We start from the raw sequence: 21884 nt of genomic DNA, 5'->3' as shown, positions 1-21884 counted from the left end.
AATCGTTGTTTCACGCCACCAACTACACCACTAGCACCATAACTAGAGTTTTTTCTTACACTGAAACCAAAACCAACACTACCTCACTGTGCCTAGTGTCACTCCATGCACAAACTTTGTAACCTCCAATTCATGCACTGACTCCAATATTGCAGCCTACACTGTTGTTGGAACCAACTCCAAATCCTACTAGCAAAATCACACTCTTATTGCTAAGAGCCTTGAGAACTCAACAAACATCTGTGAGCTACATCCCACAAGTCTCTTCCACAGTCGGAACCCCTCCATAGGATATCACCTAAGCCACAACCCACGTAAAAAATACAAAGAATTCATTATCATAGCCACCATAATGGTTAGATATTTGTTTTGGATGAAGGATTTGATACATTTTGGATCTGGTTAATTTCAGTGTCATTTTAATCCAACACTTGACATTGCCTAACAAGCATTATTTTTCAATTCCTTTAGTGTTGTGGTGCTTATCGGTAGTATATAGGGCATCAAACCACATGGATCTCACCAACTTTCATTCCCTACACGTACATGCGAATAATGGTGCGAATAATGAATGTAGCATGTTTCCTGACAAGTCCAATTCTTGGACCACTTCTTGTGTTGTTGTTATAATTATTTCTTCTCTTCATAGATAAAATAAATTGGCAATCCTAAACCTCCATGATGCTTCATTCATCAGGCCATATAAACTCTTGGAAACAAAGGCATCCTTTTAAAGCCAATATCTAGCTATAATACGAAATCTTAAAATTAACTAGGAGAAAATTATTAACACAACAACATACATGCATTAAACAAAATATACTTAGTGTTTACCTTGGGAAAATCCCAACTCTGGGAAAACCATGTAGCAGAATTCCATTAGATCCTCAGCCAAAACATTGCCAATCTGGCCAAGTGAGCCTTCACCACTCACCTCCATGTCCCATTACAATGAAGTTCCTCCCAAAAATTTAAAGTCCACATTACATGAATTCATGGGCACAAAACCATATGCAACCAAAAAATCACGGACCCAAAAAAATATTGTTGATCCACTCAACTTTCACTCGTTCTGAGTCAAGTTTACTTAATGATTTTTGGACTTGAGGTTGATGAGAACCCATAGTTTTTCCCATGGTATCCATGTGAAATATTGCCTATTTAATGGTGGAAAGAATCCAAGTAAATTAATGCTAGTAAAAATGTATTTTTTTAAACAAAACACAAGATAGTGAAATCAACCCATCACTGTTAAAAGGGAAATAATGTTATTAAACTCCAATCGAAAACAAAATGCTTAACCATTAAAACAGGAACTCATTCCTCAAATGACCTTTATTTGCACCTCTTCATGGTGTTGGTATTCTAATACTATTGAATCAGTGTAAATTTTCAACTAGTAGCTCTAACCTATGATGGGAGAGGTGTCGTAATGTCCCATTAAACACATAATATCATATTAAACACTTTGACTTGGTCAAAATAAAATAAAAATAAAAATAAAAATACAATAAAATAAAATAACATAAATTTAATAATTATAATTCTAATTAATAATAGACCAATCGAAATCCATTTTAATTCCAGATCTACCAAGCACCAAGAGGTATCAAATCTCTTGAGATGCAAACTTCTTTTAGATTGAGAAGAGATTTGATCCCTCTTGACACTCATTACACTCGTTAGATCTAGAGTTAAGATAGATCTAGAATGATTTAGATTGCAATTTTTTTAAATAAATACCAATTAATAATTTATCTATAAAATTAATATTAAAAATGTTTATTAGTGCTTATTATCTTTTAATATAGATTAATTCAATCATCATTATTTAAAAAAAAAAAAAAACAAAACAAAACATTTCATTTAGAATAGCTTATTGTTACTCTATAAAAGAGTAAACACTGAATCCAGACACCATTGGATCTTAAACACCTTTGGATCTTGCATCCTTAATATATTTTTTTAAATTAAAAAATAAACAATATTAAATCATACTTTAAAAGTAATAAATTAATAATCCCTATTAATAAATATATCTAAGTCAATTCAATTCCACCATTAATAATGTTTATTTATAAAATTATGAATATATTATATTCCATTCAATTCAACTTAAAAAATAATTATATATTTGTGAAAACTTTAATTATATAACTAAATAATTAATATAGATTTAATAATAATTATTTATATAGATTTTGATTAAATTGGTGACGTATTAAATTCTAATTAAATTTTGTTTTATTTAAAAATAATAAAAATATATTAATAAGTTATGAATCTTACTCAATTTAAACTTATAAAATTTTGATGGTAGTTAATTACATTTATTGTGAATTTTTATTATTTAAATTAGTTTTATTTTTAATGTATTAATATATATTTAATAATAAATTTTTATATAAATATTGATTAAATTTGTGATATATTAAATTCTAATTAAATTTTATTTTATTTAAAAATAATAAAAATATTTTAATAAATTATGAATCTTACTAAATTTAAACTTGTAAAATTTTGATGGTAGTTAATTACATTTATTGTGATTTTTATTATTGAAATAAAAGAAATTTAGGTAATTGTAGTGTAATGATGATAACAAACAATATAGGCTACTTTGTCAATCTTTTTTCATTGATAGTAATGGATATTCTCAAATCATAATTTAAATATAATAAAAAATATGTTCTATCACAAAGGCTTTTTGTTGTCATTTTGAAAAGAATAAAGCCCATGTTAAATAAAAATTGTTAAATTAAATAATTCCACGTAAAATAAATTAACAACTCTTTGATTAACTTATAAGTTAATCTAGCACTAAATATAAGTGAAAAATATATGTATTAATAAATCACGTGAAACATGATCAACCAATTCTTACACACTCTTAAACCAAATATCATACCATTAATAAAAAGCATAAACCCTCCCATCATACCCAACAAATTGTGAAAAATATGTTAATTTCATCTCAATAATCTCATGATCACTCTCCTCTCCACTCTTGTTATTGGATGCTCCTCTCACATCACAAACCCTCACATCACCTGCACCCAACAAATTGTGGAAAATAAAATTCATCTCAATAGTCTCATGGTCACTCTCCTCTCCACTTTCAATAGTCTCATGATCACTCTCCTCTCCACTTTCGTTATTGAATGCTCCTCTCACATCACATGTTGCATCCATGCGATAGTATGGTTCACATTGATCATTATCAACTCATTGCAAATGATGTAATCAGAATTATCCCATGAGATTACCGAAGTTAATTCTGTCCTTGTAGTTCTCCAAGTCTCTCTCTCCCATTGCGATTTGCTCCACTTGTAACCTACGTTAATTTTGGAACATGGCACCCCAACAATTATCTGGTTAGTTTTTTACCGTTATCCAGGTAAACTCCATAATATGGACTTCAAGAAATTGCAAATTAAATATAGCACTCTAATTCTGCACAAAAAGAAGCTTGTAAATATCAAATCCTTCTTTCCATTAGCATATAAAGGATTCTCCATTTGGAAGTCTTCTTCATCCAAATATTGAAGTGGATAGGGGCATTTTAATGTAAGTGTCATATGAATAAGTTGGAAAAGAATGTGCAGGGCAAACAAGCACTCAAAAAGTTTTTATTAGTACCATGGACATATGGTTCTTCATCCTCCCTACATTAAGGTATACTTTTTTTTTAGTTTCTACCTTAAAACAAAAGAGAGCTTTAAAGCTCTTTGCATTTTTAATTGGCCTTATACAATGTTTTATATCAATTATTTAAAGGTTTTTAATAAAATATTATATCAATTATTTAAATGTTTTTAATAAAATAGGTTTAAGAACTAGTGAGAAAGAAGTCTTGATATGTTTTAGAGTGATACAATGGAAATATAAATAGATTTTCTATTTACTTTAATTACAACTTTTTTAATATAAATATTTTCTAATTTAAATTTAAAATAAATAAAATTTAAATCTATAAATAAATTCAACTTCTTAAAAACTTTTAAAATATCTAAATTATACAATTTCAACCTTTTTAAAATTCTAATTAGATTTTAAACAAAAAAAAATTAAAATTCTCACTAAATTTTAAATGATTTTTGTTTTAAAATATAATAAAGAAAAAATTTTATCTTAACAATTTTACACTCCACTAAAATAACAACACAACAAGGATGTGGCAACTAATAGTGAGTGCATATAACAAAAGAACGATATGGCAACTAATAAAAGATGAGTAAATCTCTAAACCAGAAAAATTTTAAATGTTTAAAACAATTTATATATTTAAAAATAAAAATACATTTTAAATAATTAAAAATCAATGAAAAATCATATTCTCAATTTCAAAAATAAATATAAAAATATAAAATAGTTAAATTTTACTATCTACATTGTAGAAAAAACACTCTACACATCACGTGGGTTGAAGGGCTAACCAGCTTGCCATAGGGCATTAAATGCCCGGGTACATGCATGCTCTATAACAAAATATAACACGCGTGGTGGTTACATAAATTAAAAATAAGGAAAGTGACTACATAAATTAAAAATAAGGGTAGTGTGTAGGCGTGGTGGTTACATAAATTAAAAATAAGGAAAGTGACTACATAAATTAAAAATAAGGGTATTTAACCTCAATTTCTTCAATTTCTTCCGCTGGATCCAAAAAATCGCATTATAAACAACTCCTTTTGTTATAGAGCATGCATGTATCCGGGCATTTAATGTCCTATGGCACACTGGTTAGCCCTTGCCACAAGTAGAAGAGTTTATTGTGTACCGGGAACATTTGATTTGGCTCATTAAGCAAAGGTCAAAATATGGCAGGCTGGTTAACCCGGAAAATCCTATTTCCACCATTATAGGATCATTAATGCGCTCTTACATGCGCGGGAGATAGACTTTTATAACACGCGCAGGGGTAACGCGCCGTTTTTATTTTTATTATCTAGTTATAAACGTCTATCTCCCGCACATGTAAGAGCGCATTAATGATCCTATAGTGATGGAAATAGGATTTTCCCTTGCAGTAGAAGTAGAAGTGTTTGTTGTGTACGGGGAACATTTGATTTGGCCCATTGAGCAAAGGTCAAAATATGGTATGGACTTTTAACACACAAAAAGACAAAAATGATGTCAGCATCAACCGAGCGTACGCAAACAAATAACATTTAGATTTGGATTTCAGGCTTTGAATACAGGTTTCGGAGGACGTTGTTTCGGGTAAAAGGCGGTTTGTTTTGATCGACGTCCCACAGATTTTGGTGCCTGAGAGCGGAATTAGGCATCGAGAAATATGTCATCCGCTGGTGTGGGTACCTATGGGAGTTTTATTTTCATGCAGGGAATGAAGTAACTGTCCTGAGCAATTAGGAATGTAGGACAGCAACATCCATCATCCATCCTCTTTCTGAAAGTTGGAGGGGAAAAGTTTGGTATGGTGTACTGTTTGATAAATGTTCAGTAGGCCAGTCCTTAAATTCTGTGATTGTTTTGTGACGGTTATGTGCATTTATATAGAAATTATTACAGAGTTTTGTACAGCTTTGAGAATACCCACTGTAGTCTCCGGTCATATCAATGTACATTTCTTTTTACAGAGAGTCCAAAGTACATATAGGACAGAGCTCTTACAGTTTGGGTAAGTGATTCAGGGAGGCAGTGATGGGTTTGGGAAATTCTCAGGAATCTGGGCCGGATGTTCACCTGCCTGAAGATATTGATTGGCACATGCTTGACAAGTCCAAGTTTTTCTTTCTGGGAGCGGCGCTTTTCTCAGGGGTGTCTGCAACCTTATACCCTATTTTAGTTCTTAAAACTAGACAGCAGGTTTCCCAAACGCAGGTTTCTTGTTGGAGTGTGGGAGCGAATATACTTCGGCGCGAGGGTTTTTGTGGTCTTTACCGTGGTTTTGGTGCCTCATTGATGGGCACTATACCTGCTAGAGCCCTTTATACGGGTGCCCTAGAAATCACCAAGAGCGTTGTAGGAACTACTACGATTCAATTGGGTTTTTCTGATCCTGCAGCTGCAGCAGTTACTAATGCTGCTGCTGGGCTGAGTGCTGCTGTGGCAGCACAGTTGGTTTGGACTCCTGTAGATGTGATTAGCCAGAAGCTAATGGTACAGGGTACCCAGGGCTTGTCTCAGATTTCAACTAACTATAGAGGTGGCATAGATGCCTTTACGAGCATAGTTAAGACAGAGGGGTTCAGAGGATTGTACAGAGGATCTGGGATATCAATTCTCACCTATGCCCCTTCAAATGCACTCTGGTGGACTTCATACTGCATTATACAGAGAATGGTATGGGGTAGCCTTGGCTATCGCAGAAAAAGGGAGGAGCATAACAGAGAATTCACTACCCCTGGCACGAAAATGGTGGTTACAGTTCAAGGATTTAGTGCTGCAATGGCAGGGGGTGTTGTTGCTCTTGTGACAACTCCGCTCGATACTATCAAAACGAGGTTGCAAGTCCTTGAAGGAGCAGAAAATATAAAACCCACTATTACACAGACCGTCAGAAATCTGGTGAAGGAAGGTGGATGGGGTGCTTGTTACAGAGGCTTAGGACCCAGATGGGCTGCTATGTCAATGTCAGCCACCACCATGAGTACAACTTACGAATTTCTTAAACGGATCTCTACCAAGCCTCAAGAAAATTTGGGCCACAATTATGAGTAGACAGTGCAGATGTTTGCAAATGTTGCAGATGATTGAACGGGAAGGCTGAACCTACTCTAATAATTGATTAACTGACCAATGTTGATAAGTGAGTAACTAACTCTTATAGTCATTTTCTCTGTTTTTTGCTTGGATCCCTATATAGTTGACCAAATATTGCTAATAGCTACATACAGAGAAAAAATTGTTGATAGCCTTGCAATCATAGAGGCTATATTGTATGAACACAGTCAAAGAAATTTCTGAGATAGAAATTATTTAAGCATATTAATAATTTGAAGAAAATTTATAAAATGGCACGATGACGTTGAGCTTCATGCACTAGATCTTCTTAAAGCATATATGGGTGTGGATAGCTATTTCTATCCGGACAAAAAGCGACTTGAATTTCCAAAAAGGATTTAAAAGGGTGAAAGGGTATTTTTTAAAAGCTCTACTGTTTATAATTGTGACTTAATACTCTTCCTACATAATTTTGTAGAGACAAATTTCAATCCTGTCCTGTTAATTTCAGTTTCATTTTGGCTATTTTAGTTTTGGGCCTTTGAGGTTCGATTCTTGGTCTATGGTCGGATGCTCTTCTCTGTTACCAGTGAGCTTTCAACTGTATTCATTCCTGTAAGTTGTTAACAACATAGTTTCATTACACTAATGAACTGGATATTGATTATTGCTGGATTCCTTCCCCATGCCTATATTTCTCTTGGCTGCACTTATATTATGGGTTCACAGTGCACACCGGTACACCATTTCAGTGGCATTTATAATTAATCTTTCATCTTCTATAAATCTAACATAAGAGTTCAAATTGAATGATTGCAAAAATTTGTTTTCTGAACTTGCAAGATTTTTGTGTATATATGGATTTTTTTTGGTTTAAACTGACCGAGGAGAGGTTGAAGACTCTCCAAGAGAGCTTGCCATTTCATTCAACATCATCATTATTTATACATGTAAATAGGCGTAGATTCTACAGCGATTCACTGACTGTAATTTATTGTCTACTTAAATCAAGTTTCAGCTGACTCTTGCCGACTCTTAATTATGCTGCCTACTAACACTCAATTCGCCGTCACATGAACAGGCATAGATGGCATTGGGATTAATATTCTAACGTTTTTATATTTTTCGAATTTTTTGTCAGCTAGGCTAAACCTAGGCCAGGCCAACCTCAATGTTGGATGGAAGAATGATCTATCCAGTTGTAGGATGCTATCACCAAGATTGAGTTTTTCTCAATTAGGCTAAACCTAGGCCAGGCCAACCCCAATGTTGGATGGAAGAATGATCTAAACCTAGGCCAGGCGAACCCAAATGTTGGATGGAATAATGATCTATCCAATTGTAGGATGCTGTCACTAAGATTGTGTTTTTTCTCAGTGAGGCTAAACCTAGGCCAGGCCAACCCCACTGTTGGATGGAAGAATGATCTATCTAATTGTAGGATGCTGTCACTAAGATTGAGTTTTTTTGGGCTAGCCCCAATGTTGGATGAAAACAATCTGGCCAATCGTAGGATACCAGCATTGTGCACGTCTTGGTAAACCTTGAATGCCACATGGGATAAAATCAAGCTTCAGCTGACTCCTACCGACTTTTAATTACGCTGCCTACTAACACTCAATTTGCCGTCACATGAACAGGCATAGATGTCACATGAACAGGCATAGATGGCGTTGGGATTAATATTCTAACATTTTTAAATTTTTCAAATTTTTTGTCAGCTAGGCTAAACCTAGGTCAGGCCAACCCCAATGTTGGATGGAAGAATGATCTATCCAATTGTAGGATGCTGTCACTAAGATTGAGTTTTTTCTCAACTAGGCTAAACCTAGGCCACGCCAACCCCAATATTGGATGGAAGAATGATCTAAACCTAGTCCAGGCAAACCCCAGTGTTGGATGGAAAAATGATCTATCCAATTGTAAGATGTTGTCACTAAGATTGTGTTTTTTCTCAGCTAGGCTAAACCTAGGCCAGGCCAACCCCAATGTTGGATGGAAGAATGATCTATCTAATTGTAGGATGCTGTCACTAAGATTGAGTTTTTTTTGGCTAGCCCCAATGTTGGATGAGAACAATCTAGCCAATCATAGGATGCCAAGATTGTGCAAGTCTTGGTAGACCTTGAATGCCACATGGGATAGTTTTTATCTCGACAGTTGGCTCCCACCCTCAACCCATTCCCATGAGATTTGAACTTGTAGTTTGATAGGTACTAAATCCCATACAAACCAATTGATCTACACTTCATGAATATTTACTCATTCAACATATCTTCTTTGTCCAACTGCTACTCGATTCCTATTCCCTTGGGTCTGTCACTGTGATTGAGTTCTTTGTAACATCCATGAGAATAAGTTAGAGTTTCAAGATGAACCAAGATATATACCCGCTACCATGTACATCAAAGTTTACTGAGATTAAACAAAGGTCTATTCTGCAAAAGCATTCTCTTGACGTTAGCCTGCCTCTAGGCTCTTCCACTTTACAATTTGATTCTTGTCAAGGACTGGGTATAAAATTTGAATGCTGTGCTCTAGGTGGGTATGGATTTAGACTCCAGAACTGCCTTCTCGTTTAAATGGGTTTATATTCTGCATGCATTGTCAGTGCATATTGTTGTTATTGCTGAGTATTCCCTTCAAAATTCAGCCCCATTTGTGCAGCAACCATAGTAAGACCCATAATTTTTTTTTCCCTGTTACTTGTTCTTCATCGTTAATTTGGAAGCCAAATAAGTGCAGGTAACCCCAAATATCACTAACTGAAAAATAAAATATCTGCTGATAGATGCTTTTCCTAGAAATAATATAAAATCCAGCCACAGCACCTGTCTATTTTCTTTTCAATACGTTTGGACATTCGTTAAATCTAAAGCACTTGTTATTAAATTTTTTATTACATTTTGCAAATTTAATCACCATATGATATTGACAAGTTTTTCAATATGATGTTTTGGCGTTATCCAGCAATTAAATGTATAACTGAACCGTAGTTCAGCTAGGAATTGGGTTTACATGAAGAATTGTTGAAAACTAGTAGAAATAGAAGGTTATTATGCTCCGTGAGAATCACAAATGATCGATGATTATCTGATTATTAAATTGTCATTAAATATTTTTTTAAGGTCTGGACTGTTTCCATAATTTATTTCTCCTTTTAATTAATTAATTTTTTTCTATCTCTCATTTCAGCTGTCCTTTCTCTATTTTTCTAATTTATTTTTTCCTCTATAATTTTTTAATTTTGTATATTTTTTCCCTAATAATTTTGTGAACCTCTTTTTCTAATTATATTATTTTTTAATAAATTTTTTTAATACTACGTCATTTTCATTTTTTCTAATTTTTTAATTTATTTTTTTTTCTATAATTTTTTAATTTTGTATATTATTCTCCATATGATTTTATGAATTTTTTTTAATTATATTATTTTTTAATTAATTAGTAATTTTTTTAATATTACATCATTTTCATTTCTTTTTGTAATTTCTCTTAAAAAAATTCCAATAAATATGAAATTATTATATTAAAGCTTAATAATTAGATTATGAAGCTATCTTATTTTAATTAATGATTATCATATGAAGTCATCTTATTAAATATTAATGATTATTATAAATATGATAAATAAAAATGAAACTCACGTATTCAATATAAGAGATGGAGAGATGGTGGTGTCTAGAGATACCGTATGTTTCTAGTAGTCATGGAGGCTAATTAACATTGATATTTTCAGCTTGGTTCCTAGTAGTCATGGAAGCTAATTAACATTGATATTTTCAGCTTTTAAACATCATAAATCTGGAGCCTAAAACCATAGATAAATCCATTTTAATATTAGTAACCATAAAGAAATAGTATCAACATAGATCTATTTTAAGTCTGGATTTAACATGAGCCCAGAGAGATCAAATTTAATTTCTTTAGGGGCAAACTTCTTTAGAGTGCGAAATACAATGTGTTATTTTTCATTGTTGAAATTGTATTTTTGAATGATAAATAGAGTATATATAGGACGAAAAAATGATTTTTATTGTTAATGTCTTTAAGTATATATCAATATTAATTCATATTAAAATATTTTAGTGACAACCGGCATTGAATATTTTTTATATACAACATTAAAATATTTTATTTTAACTATCTATATATATATATATATGAAGTTGATAGCTACATAAATTAGTTAACATAAATCTTCAAACAATTTACTTACATTCTTTGTTGAAATATTTTTGAAAAATATAAGATTTAAATATCTTAATCACATATTTTTTATTTCTAATTACTTTACAACATATTCCTTTTTTTCGGTATAGTTCATATTATTTTTCTATTTAAAATATAATTTTTATTTTTATTTTAAAGAGAGAATTTACGAACAAATTTACACATTCCCTTATACATTCTCTCATACTGGATTGTAGAATAAGCCTTTCCACTACATGATGTTTTGTTTTTCCATTTAATAAAAATATTTTTATTATATTAAAATATTATAGTTATTATATTTATAAATATGATAATATAGATATAATATATATTTGACTATATATAATTTAAAATTTATTATAATTAATAACATTTAAAAAAATTATGTGACACGTATAAAATTGGTTTGTTATGTTTCTTGGGGCCATCTTTGTTATCTTGAATTATAACTTTTATTGTTTTAAGGTTGATTGTCTTTTCCCTATTGAATAAATTGGGTAGTTATTGAATGTCGTAGTTTATTTAGAATGTTTTGTTAGTAATTTTGGGAAGTGTAATTTTTTTTATATATATTATTTAGTTGATTTTCTCATTTATTTTTCATTATAGTTTAGTGGTTGGGGTTGAGTGTTTTTTTTGGATTTTGTTATTTGGTTATGATTATTATTAGTGTAGATATAAAGGGGAAGATGTAAAAGAAATAATGATGGTGGTTTTTTTTGAAAGACATCAATTATAAGAATTTAGACATTTTTCTAGAAAAAAGAGGTATGGGAAACAAAGAAAATTTAATAGGAAATTTGCTTTGACATTGCCAAGTTAATGGTAGAGGAGTTGGAGAGATTAGTTAGTGAGAGTATATAGAGTCTAATTAATTCTTAGGTCTCATGGGAGACAAAGCAAGCTTAATAGGAAAATTGCTTTGACATTGCCAAGTTAATGGTAGAGGAGTTGGAGAGATTAGTTAGTGAAAAAAAGTAGACTCTAATATATTCTTAGGTCTCGAAAGAGGTGGAGCATCAGGTGAAACACTTGATGTATTTTAGAATCAATGAGAGAAGAAGAAAAAAAAGATTGCAAAGACATATTTGTTGGTAAAAAATCTCATTGTTGTCAAAGGAAAAGAGCTCGAGTAGTAGCTAGCAGGTTTAATTCCCCCTCCACATGGGTTCTATTCTACAGAGATATGTTAACCTAGTGTGGAAAAATTTGAACAAGTTGTCCTCCTACTCTCAATGCTTGATCTTTGTACTCATTGATAATCTCTTTCCAATAATTTTTAGTCATAGGCGAATAGTTATTCTATTTCCTTTTTATGCAAGGCACTAGTTAGAGGGAAAACTTTGAATAATTTGATTTGACATGAAAGAATGCAATTGGTAGTGGACTTGGACCTAGTTCCCTTAAAGACAAGACTCTACCAAAGACAACTCTAAATCTCTTGTTTATTTATATGATGTGAATAAATAGCTATGGTTTTTTAATTTAAAGAAATAATAATAACAATCATTTAATTTTAAGGTCTTAGTCAACAAAGGTCCCCTTCTTTTGAGACAAGGAATCAACCTCCACACAATGATTTGAACTAATAAATTAACCTATAATTATAATTCCTTTTTGAATTTGTAAATATAAATTCATGTTTGGCTAAGATCCTATCTTCATCGAACCTAAGGAAATAGGTTAACAAGAAGGAATTTGTAAATATAAATTCCTATTTATCTAAGAGCTTATAGGTTAACAACCCAAGTCCAAGAGGCATTTGGCAAGAGTGAAAGTCTGTCCCCTTATGGATCACCAATGGGTAATTCCAGGTGACATGGTTTTCCTTGAATAACATTGATGAGTTAGTTTGCATTTGCGAATAACAATTAGTGATAGTTGTCCCACTACTAGTTCAATAACTAAGTTATAATAGTTTTTCCCACTCTTTTAAAAATATTATTAATATTATTTTTAATTAAAAGAAATGTAAATCAAAGTTTCCATTACAAATTCCTGGGTCATGATATACCATAATGATTTGGTTCATAAAGCAATTTGATAATCCCATAAAATCCTTCAAATAATTATTTTATATTATTGCATCTTGAGGTTATAAGGAGGTATTATCATGTTGTGTGGTTGGTTTCAATTCATTGTTATCATACTTGGAGGGTTTCTGTTATATTTAGTGTATTTATTATTTGTTTATTATTTGTTGCATTGTTATTGATTAATTTGGAGTTTTGTATCCTTTTTCTTTTCTCCGCCTCAAAAATATCATTGTATACATTTCGTTTTTGAAGTACAATATGTTATTAGAATGAAAAAAATATTTTCTTTCGATTATCTTGCCTTGAAAAAGTTATTGTATGTATTTTATTCATATTGTGATTTTTTGAGAATAACAATCTAGTTTATCTAAATTTGGTATTTTTTTGCCCTTGAGTGTCCACCACCATCAAGGTAAAATTGCATGTGTTGCAAGTAGGTGGATTGATTTTATGTGCTAATTGAATTGGTTAGTCATAGCTAGTTTCTAAATTTTCCAATCAGCTAAGGCATAGTATTGTTTTCTCATCTAGTTAGTTTTGTGAATTATCTATATTAATAAAAATGATAAAAATTTGCATCAAGGCTTTTTTTTCATGTCCCTTGTAGTGTGTAGAGGAATCTGTTGTACATTTATGTGAATGGGTATAAGGAAGATAATGGTCAATATTGGATGCAGGCAAAATAAAATTATTTTTGTTATTAATTATTGGCTACGCTTAGGGGCACTCCCTTAGGTACCACCATACCAATGCAAGCATTGAATGACAAGTGGATGTCTCACACAATGGATAGAGAGATGGAGATTCAATCAACTCAAGATGAGAGGAGAGCATTTTCATAATGATTTTTCTTTCTTATATAGCCATATGTTTATCATTGTTAAGAAAGAGAGATCCCTCCCATTATAACAAAATATAACAACCCCAAATGATGAATAATTCCAAGCATCAAGGGGCTAGTCTTATGCATAATGCAACTCAAAAAGTCTTTCAACTATAATTGTTAACCACAGAAAGTGGAAAAACCTATAGGAGAAAAGTTTTCTCCTATCTTGGTTAGCCCACTAGCCAACAACTATACATATTGCTCAGCTATGATGATAAGCTATGGTGATATGCCACATCCTCCGCCATGCATGGGCCATACACCTCTCACCATTCGACATGCCTCTTAAATGATGGTGGGATACCACTTGGCAGATAATTTAACCATTTTACAATCAAGTGCTATTAATTAATGTTTTGGGAATTCTAAAATAAATAAAATGGGCTATCTAAATGACTGAACAATCTTGACTGTAAACTTCTTCTCTCACCTTACCGGGGGGGTTAGTCTTTAACTCTAGTTTAGTGGGACCTCCACTTAAGCCCCATGGTTATAGGAGGGGCACTAGTTGGGAAACATGGATTTGTGTAGCATGTCCATAACTATTGCATGCTTACCACTTTTTACCTTTCCCTTGATATCACATCCACCCTTTGGGATATCTATTATTATTTCAGTGCTATTCGGCACCGATGCATCCATATCTTTGAGATAGGGTCAAAAAAAATTTCTTTGGAGGTTTAAAAAGCTACAAGAAATATAAAAGCATAAAATGGCTTCAACAAAAGGAAAATAAGAGTTAAAATGCAAAAGATGGCCAAAACATAATTAGCGCATGCAAAAAAGCCTAGCATGAGATCTACCCCCCTCATTAGCCATCACTCAGTTCCTGAGCACTAGATGCTCCATCACATAATGAGAAACCCTTGTATATCCAAACCCTGAAGAAGGAGAATTTGACTCATCTTCAAGGGGTAAATAAATGTTACATCATAAAAAACAAGCTTGGACACCTAAGTTATTCCCCATATACAAGAATTATAAAAAATAAGTAAAAGGCACACCAAAGGGGTGGAAAAAGTAGGCTAAGGAAAGGGGTACCTACCTCTACAATTTCTCCCTCCATTACATTTATACACTGAGAATATGCACCTACATCAACTATTCCCATGGCCATCACGCTTAGCAATGAATTTGTTCCCCTCTGCCATTTATTGTCACTAACACCTATGACCTAAAGGGTTGACCTTGGAAACACGACCTCCCCTTAGGGGATAAAAGAACCTAATAAGATTGATTACCTAGCCACATCTAACAAGGTAAGGAACACTTTTACGAGTCTTGGTCTAGTTATATATTTGAAGGTGATTCCAGTTTAAAGTCTTATTATGCCTACAATAATTAAGTATGATCTACTATGATGCATATATGGTCATTGTCTCTAATGAGTGGTTTCTTTCACTTGACTTTAAAATGGTTTCTCCAAGTGGTTTTACTAAAGCAGTAGAGGCCTTCAGGGAACACTCATTCGATGCCTACTTCATATGATGCCTAGGTTATTCTACACTTTCATAGAGTAGTGAAGACCTTGTAGATGCAACTTTTCCCTTCTAGAGCAGAGCATTGGGAACTTTGCTGATATTTCTAATTTATTAAAACCTCATATCATCCTCAGACACTAAAACATGAGGTCACTCTACTTAGCATTGGAAATTCTTGATGATGTACCTAGTGGAACCAACATACCCTTGGGCTAGCCTTCACATTATTTGATGGGTATGCATTGACTTGAATTCCGAGAAATGATGATCATCCCCAATATGATTAGGGAGGGATTACTATCTCATGGATCCCCAACGTTGGAGAGAGATGGCACCGCGTTGTCTTAATGGCTCCCACAAATATTACATAGGGCCCCTTGAATTTTGGACACATGGATATGTTTTGAGGATTGATTTGAGGATTGTTCCTCAATTCATGTTGATTATGATTGTTGAATATGCTTATAACCCATATATCACGCTTTTGGTGCCTTAATAGCCCTAAAAGGGCATGATGTGATGCTTGGAGAGGGATTTTGGCTCACATGTGTGAAACAATTGTGGCTTATTTCGTTTTATCAAAGTATTGGGTTAGCTTGTAACCCACATACTTCATGTATATTCAAAATAAGATGTGTTCTAGGGATTTTGATGGATTAATGGATTTCATAAATCTCATATAAATGAAGTATCACTCCATTCTTATATTTCATCATCACTTCTGGATATCAACATCCTTAAGCGTGCCCGAGTTAACCTTGTTGTAACTCTCTACTTTTGGAGATGTGATTTTTTAGAACTATTGCTGTTGGATACTAATCTGTGTCTTAGAGATATCTTTTTGGGATTGAAAGAAAACAATTTCTTGGAAAAATTATAAGTGTTATTGTAGATTTTAATGTTTTCTTTTTGTAATGAATATATGCTAGGGAATTTCTCTTGTTGCATGTATAAATGCATATCTTTATTGGAAAATCTTGCTTATCATTACATGTAAGATTTATTTCCTTTGAATTCCATAGAGGACCCCCTAGATATCTTTCCTCTAATTAATTTATGCCCTCATAAAAATATGACTAGTGTTTGCATGTGAAAACTAGGGTTTTCAATTTACTCCAAGCATTGATTTGATTTCTCTTAATTTTAGAGCTAAAGACTCCATTACCCAAGTAGGGAAAGACACTAGGAATCCTTGTGGTGGTAAAAAATATTAAGACTTTATCTTTCCCTTATCTATTTTTCTAACCCCTTTAAGGCAAGCCGATAAGGATAGGGCATAGGGTTGAATTCAACTACGACCCTTAAAAGATGAATGTTGAGGCTTTTCTAGCATGAATTCACCTTAAAAGCACACTTTCACTCAAAATCTATCATTTTCCATACTTTAACTAGCCATAATAGGGATGACATCATCAATAGACAATTTTTTCCCTAACGAAACCCTAACTTTACCTAAGATTTCAACTTGGGGCTAAAATTGGAGGTTTTCCCTCTCTTTTTGTTGATTTCATCATTAAAAAACCTTTTTATTTATTCTTGTATGCCTGTATACTCCTTTATTGAGCTACTTCTGAAAACCTTAGGTGTTAAGTACCTTTATAAGGCTTCGTATATGATACATTGTTCCTAGAAATAGAGAATTGCGCCTTTGTCTGTCTAAGAAGTATCTTTCTTAGCATTTGATCCATATCACCTTGAGCCAATTGATTTAGAACACCATTTAGGTGAGAACTAGGAAGTCTCTCATGTGATGAAATTCCACTAAAGAGTAGGTTGATGATTGTTAAGGTGACAGTGGAAATCCACCTTATATGCATCAAGGTGTGGCCTTTTCCTTGTGAGGTATTTCATAAGGCTTGCTAGATTTTGCGGCAAAATTTATACTGCCATTGTGAGGGAGGATTTGAGTGAACCTCCTTGTAATACAAAGAATAAGATTCATTAATTTTTTATGATAATACCATACACAACAACAAGATAAATTATCACATGGAAACTCCATTGTCATGAGGGAAGGAAACCTGGAATTGATCCTCACATATCAAAGGAGGACAAGTGGTTACCCTGGGATCCTTGCTTTGGATAGGTTAAAGATGAAGGTAAAAGTAAAAACCTGGTTTCATTATACCATGTCTCCCATTAACATAGAAGGAATCTACTGTAATGGCTACAACCACCCTCCAAAATTTAGCCTATGCTTCATTTTGGAGCCTCCCTCCTAAATCACGACAACTTATCTTACACTAACCCAAGTACTTGTGCTTTGATTGAGCTTTATATTTTGCATCTTGGGTTGTGTTTTATTACTTGGTTTACTGTCTAACCCACAAATCGATCTGTTCACTTGGTTTTAACCTGATTCCAGGCTTGCGTTAGTGAACTGCGCAATCCTTGAGGGCAACCAACCTTGCTCTCGGGAATTCCGTAGTTCAAGCCAACAGTGAGCCTTCAACTCCAGAATTGAGAAGAAATAGCTAACAGCCAGCCTTTAGCTGGGAAACTATGCAGAGCATAAGAGGCATCCAGGGCCACTCAACCCAAAAATTGTGCATAAGCTTTCCCTGAGCAGCTTCTCGATGCATGAGCCAGTGAGTTGCCAAGTTCTCCTCAGAACTGCACAATCTCTCTGGGCAATGCATGGCAGATTTTTCACAAAAAAAGAAAAAGAGAAAAAATAAAAAAAAAGTGAATAATCATCCCTAGAAAATAGGGATCTATTTTTAGCAGTCCAGAGGTGGCACTTGAGTTATTTTGGCAACTGTTGCCAAGTGTCGATTTTTCCTAGATTTTTGGCCTTCGCATCATAAACCCTAAATCAACTAAATCTATTTAACAGATGTTGCTAGAGCTCATTTGCACATTTCATATTAGAGCTCTGGAATTCTTGAGGATGTATAGGAACCTTCGGCACAAGCGTCACAACTTTTTTGGGTAAGTCTTGCTTTTCTATTCTTTTGCTGCTTTTTCCGTCAGTTTTGTTTGTGTGGCTTGTGAGAGTGTTTTTTTACCCATTTTATTGAACGAAGGTTGGCATTTTTATTTTTCTATCTTGTAGAAGTGTTGTTTTAATTTTTTCATTGTCTTTCCCATGTGTCGCATACATTACCCTATTTTTGCACTAATGGTCATCGTTGTAGCGACTCTTTCCACATGCTTCGTTGTTCTTCAGTTTGATTGATTCCTGCACTCGTTTTATCTGCATGCATCATCATTCACTCATATATGCACCCACCATCACTTCCACCTTTAGATTTTCTAGTTTTCATGCTCCCATTGGGAAGATCTGGGTTTCCTTGGTCCAAATCTTGCTCGTCCCTGGCATGCACTACGCATTTCTAGAACCCAAGGCTTTTCCTTGGCTCCAGGAATTTTGCAGAGGCTGCAAAGGCCTGGCTCCAACTGTGCAATGCACAGTTCCAGGAGCCAGTCTGGAGCCTTGGCCACTGGGATTTCACAATGCGCAATCCCACTTGGCCTAAGCCTTATTGAACTACACATTGCATAGTTCCAGTTAGCAAGACCTCTCCACTGGCAGTTGGGACTTTGTAATGCACAGAACCAACTAGCACTCAATCACCTCTGAGAGCCCAAATTGTGCATTTCTTCCCAACAGTTACCCAGTTTGTTGTTTGGTCTTTTCTTGAAGTGCTCTTGGTTTCAAGCTAACATTTGCATGCCATGAGTGTCTTCTTTGTCTCCAGGTACAACAGTTCTTGAGAAACTCTCCAATAGTTACAGGTAACTTTGCTTCCAAGAAAGCTGCATCAAAGGATATATCGAGAGTAGCACTAGGAAAGCAGTTGAGTAGGTGTCAGTGAATTTTCCAGTGTATGCAGACACTCAATTATTAATTGACAAAGGCATGAAGTTAACATGGTAGGAAATCAACGATATATTTGCAAGGGACTTCAAGGAAGATCTAGATGATTGGCAAGTTTATATCAATGTCCATCGGTCAGGCTTACATAAGGTTGCATGAAGGTACCCTGCCTTCCCATGTGTGGACATCATCCACTGGATTGTCTCACACATAAATCTAGAGAATATGACATTGAGCAGTGCCAGTGGGACATAACTTGCTACCTTCAGGATGAATAACTATCATCAAATGTATCACTTACCTCAGCCGGTGAACCGCATGGATGCAATTTTGTATGCCACCCATAACTATGTGAACACCAGAGACATTATAAAGCGTTGTGTGAAAGATCCATCAAAGTTCAAAGCGACCCCCAATCATGTTTACAAGACTAAGTCACTTAGAAAGGCCTACCAACTCTTGATCATCTTTGCATGCCGATTGTACGGTCAAGGGAGAAAAAAGAGATTTTTGGGGAATTGGGTGGTTGTGTTGGACCAGTTGGTGAATGATGGAATGTCATTCAACTGGTCATATACGTTGGCTCTTCAGTTGAAATTCCATGTGACTAATGCTCGGAATTTGCCCAAGGATGAGCAAGTGAGATTATACATGTCCGCATATTTACTTGATCCAATCTCTGCCCATCATCAGTTTCCTGGCATGGGTTGGACATGGACACCGAAAGAGACTGTCGTCAACATTTATTGTAAGTTTCTTTCTGAATGCAACTACCGAGGAATTATGGTGAGGCTAGATGACCATTTCATCATCCCAGTGTACAAGTTGATCTTTGAGTAGGATCCACCTTGCATGCCCCAAGAAGAAATGGAGGCAATACTTAACATTGCAAATTGGTATGCCTCACTCAGTGTCACCTTCATTAGAGTATCTGGTAGAGAAAATCTCTGCACGTTCTACCAAGGTATGCCACAGACAAGATTTTCATGCAAGAGGTTGCATATCACCTCTCCATAGGGCTATCAATAGGTCCGCACAGGAGGAAGTAGGCACCATGGCCCTCTCTTCCTTTGCAAATCAGATTGTACGAGATTAAGAGCTTGAAAGATGTGGATGTTGAAGCTAAGGAGATAGTGAAGTTTGAGTTCGACACCAAAGACTTCAATCTATTTAATCCCCATGGTATTTGCTAGAACCATTGTGCGAAGGTGTACTATCCATGGATCCACAAGACATGTCATTGGGCAGAAGAGGACATTTTGAGGTATTTTTACAACTACTCTAAGCTCAATAAATTGGTCATTATAACCACAACAAGGAAAGCTGCTCTGTAGGCAGCAACACTGCAGGAAGCAACAACAACAACAATAAGCAACAAACTGGTGCAAGAAAAGGGTAAGAGGAGGATTTTCAAGAACCTAGAGGGTGAGCAAAGCTACAAGTTCAAAGAAGATCCCCTCATTGAGAAAGCAACTTTGGCAGTGGAGGCAAAGAGGCAACAATGCATAAAGAGAGCAGAGCGAAGGAAGAGAGAAAAAGAAAGTTTGGAGGAAGTAGAAAGGAAGTTGCAGGAAATGGAGAAGAAGTTGAAAGAAGACAAGAGTTGAAAAGAAGAGAGAGGGAAGAGAAGAAGAAACAAGAACAAGAAGAAGGGAAAGGTGTGATGATAGAGAAAAAACGCCCATACAAGTTGAGGAATCAGAACAGGCAGCGAATGAAGAAGAGGGTGAGTAGATGTAGGATTGGGACCTTGCTCAGCAGATTGAGAAAATGGTTGAAGTAATGAACATGGAGTTGGGATAGGAGCCATAGGACCAAGATACCGACCTCATGTCGAGAGAACCCGAGGTCTCCCCTTAGTCTCCACCACCTCCAATATCAGAACCTGTCTCGAGCGAGAAAGTAGAGATTATTCTTCTTGATGATGATCCAGTGATGTATGTGTACAATCTATCATTTGATGAGTTGCAACAGAAGATTGTACATGGACGAAGAAATAATTTCCCAGATGATCACACGTCATCTACATTTATGAAGGAAAGGGCGATAGTGTCAGATGTAAGAAAGCATCCAGTCGCCATGGCTGGTGCCACTATGGCTTATGTAGGAGCTAGGAGCTCAAATGTCAAGTTCCTGTTAACAGAGAATGAACAGTTGGCAAAGAACTTACAAGCAACCAGGCATAAGGCACAACAATTCGTAGGATCCACAATGGTAGAGATAAGGAAAGAGATACTTGTTGAAGTATCAAATCTTGAGGCAACCATGTAGAAAATCTATGATGGATTTGTCATCGTGCATAAAGTAGTTTTCCATCTATATGGTTTCCAGCAGCGAAGTAGAAAGATTTTACAAACTCTCAAGGACATACATGTTTCCATCGCCCAAGTGCAAGAATGGAAAATGAGGTACAAGGGAGCCCCACTTTACTTGAATAGGATGATGAAGCCATAGGCAGAGTTAGATAAAACAAGGATCTGAATGTTGATCCAGAACTATGAGCAGCTTGCCCTGTTTGTCAGTAGCATACAAGCTTCATATGCATGGTTGTATAAGAGTTTGGATGTCATGGTGAGAACGCACAGGATCCCGTCAATTAGTTCCCTCACCAAAGCTAAGGAGAAGAACCAAGTATGACTAGAGGTCGATAGGTACATGGAGCAGCTGAGTTGAGAGGCTACCAACGATGACTTGGAGTTGAGCACAGAAAACATGCAAAATTACGTTCATGGTCCTACCGTGGTCAAGACCATGCTACA

General features: G+C 34.6%; 1 protein-coding gene across 1 annotated transcript; it reads left to right on the top strand.

Moving 5' to 3' along the window:
* Positions 1-5219: 5219 nt before the first annotated feature.
* On the top strand, positions 5220-7300 carry LOC149250335 (uncharacterized). Its single transcript, XM_089456431.1, has one exon. The coding sequence runs from the start codon at positions 5665-5667 to the stop codon at positions 6682-6684; it is 1020 nt and encodes a 339-aa protein (XP_089312557.1). The 5' UTR covers positions 5220-5664; the 3' UTR covers positions 6685-7300.
* Positions 7301-21884: the final 14584 nt, after the last annotated feature.

The sequence above is a fragment of the Pinus tabuliformis genome, chromosome 7 (genome assembly GCF_031772625.1).
Source record: "Pinus tabuliformis cultivar Carrire ecotype Pingquan chromosome 7, CPIR1, whole genome shotgun sequence".
NCBI classification, from domain to species: domain Eukaryota; kingdom Viridiplantae; phylum Streptophyta; class Pinopsida; order Pinales; family Pinaceae; genus Pinus; species Pinus tabuliformis.
Note: the sequence above shows the minus strand (reverse complement) of the source record. Positions and strands in the feature narration are given on the sequence as shown.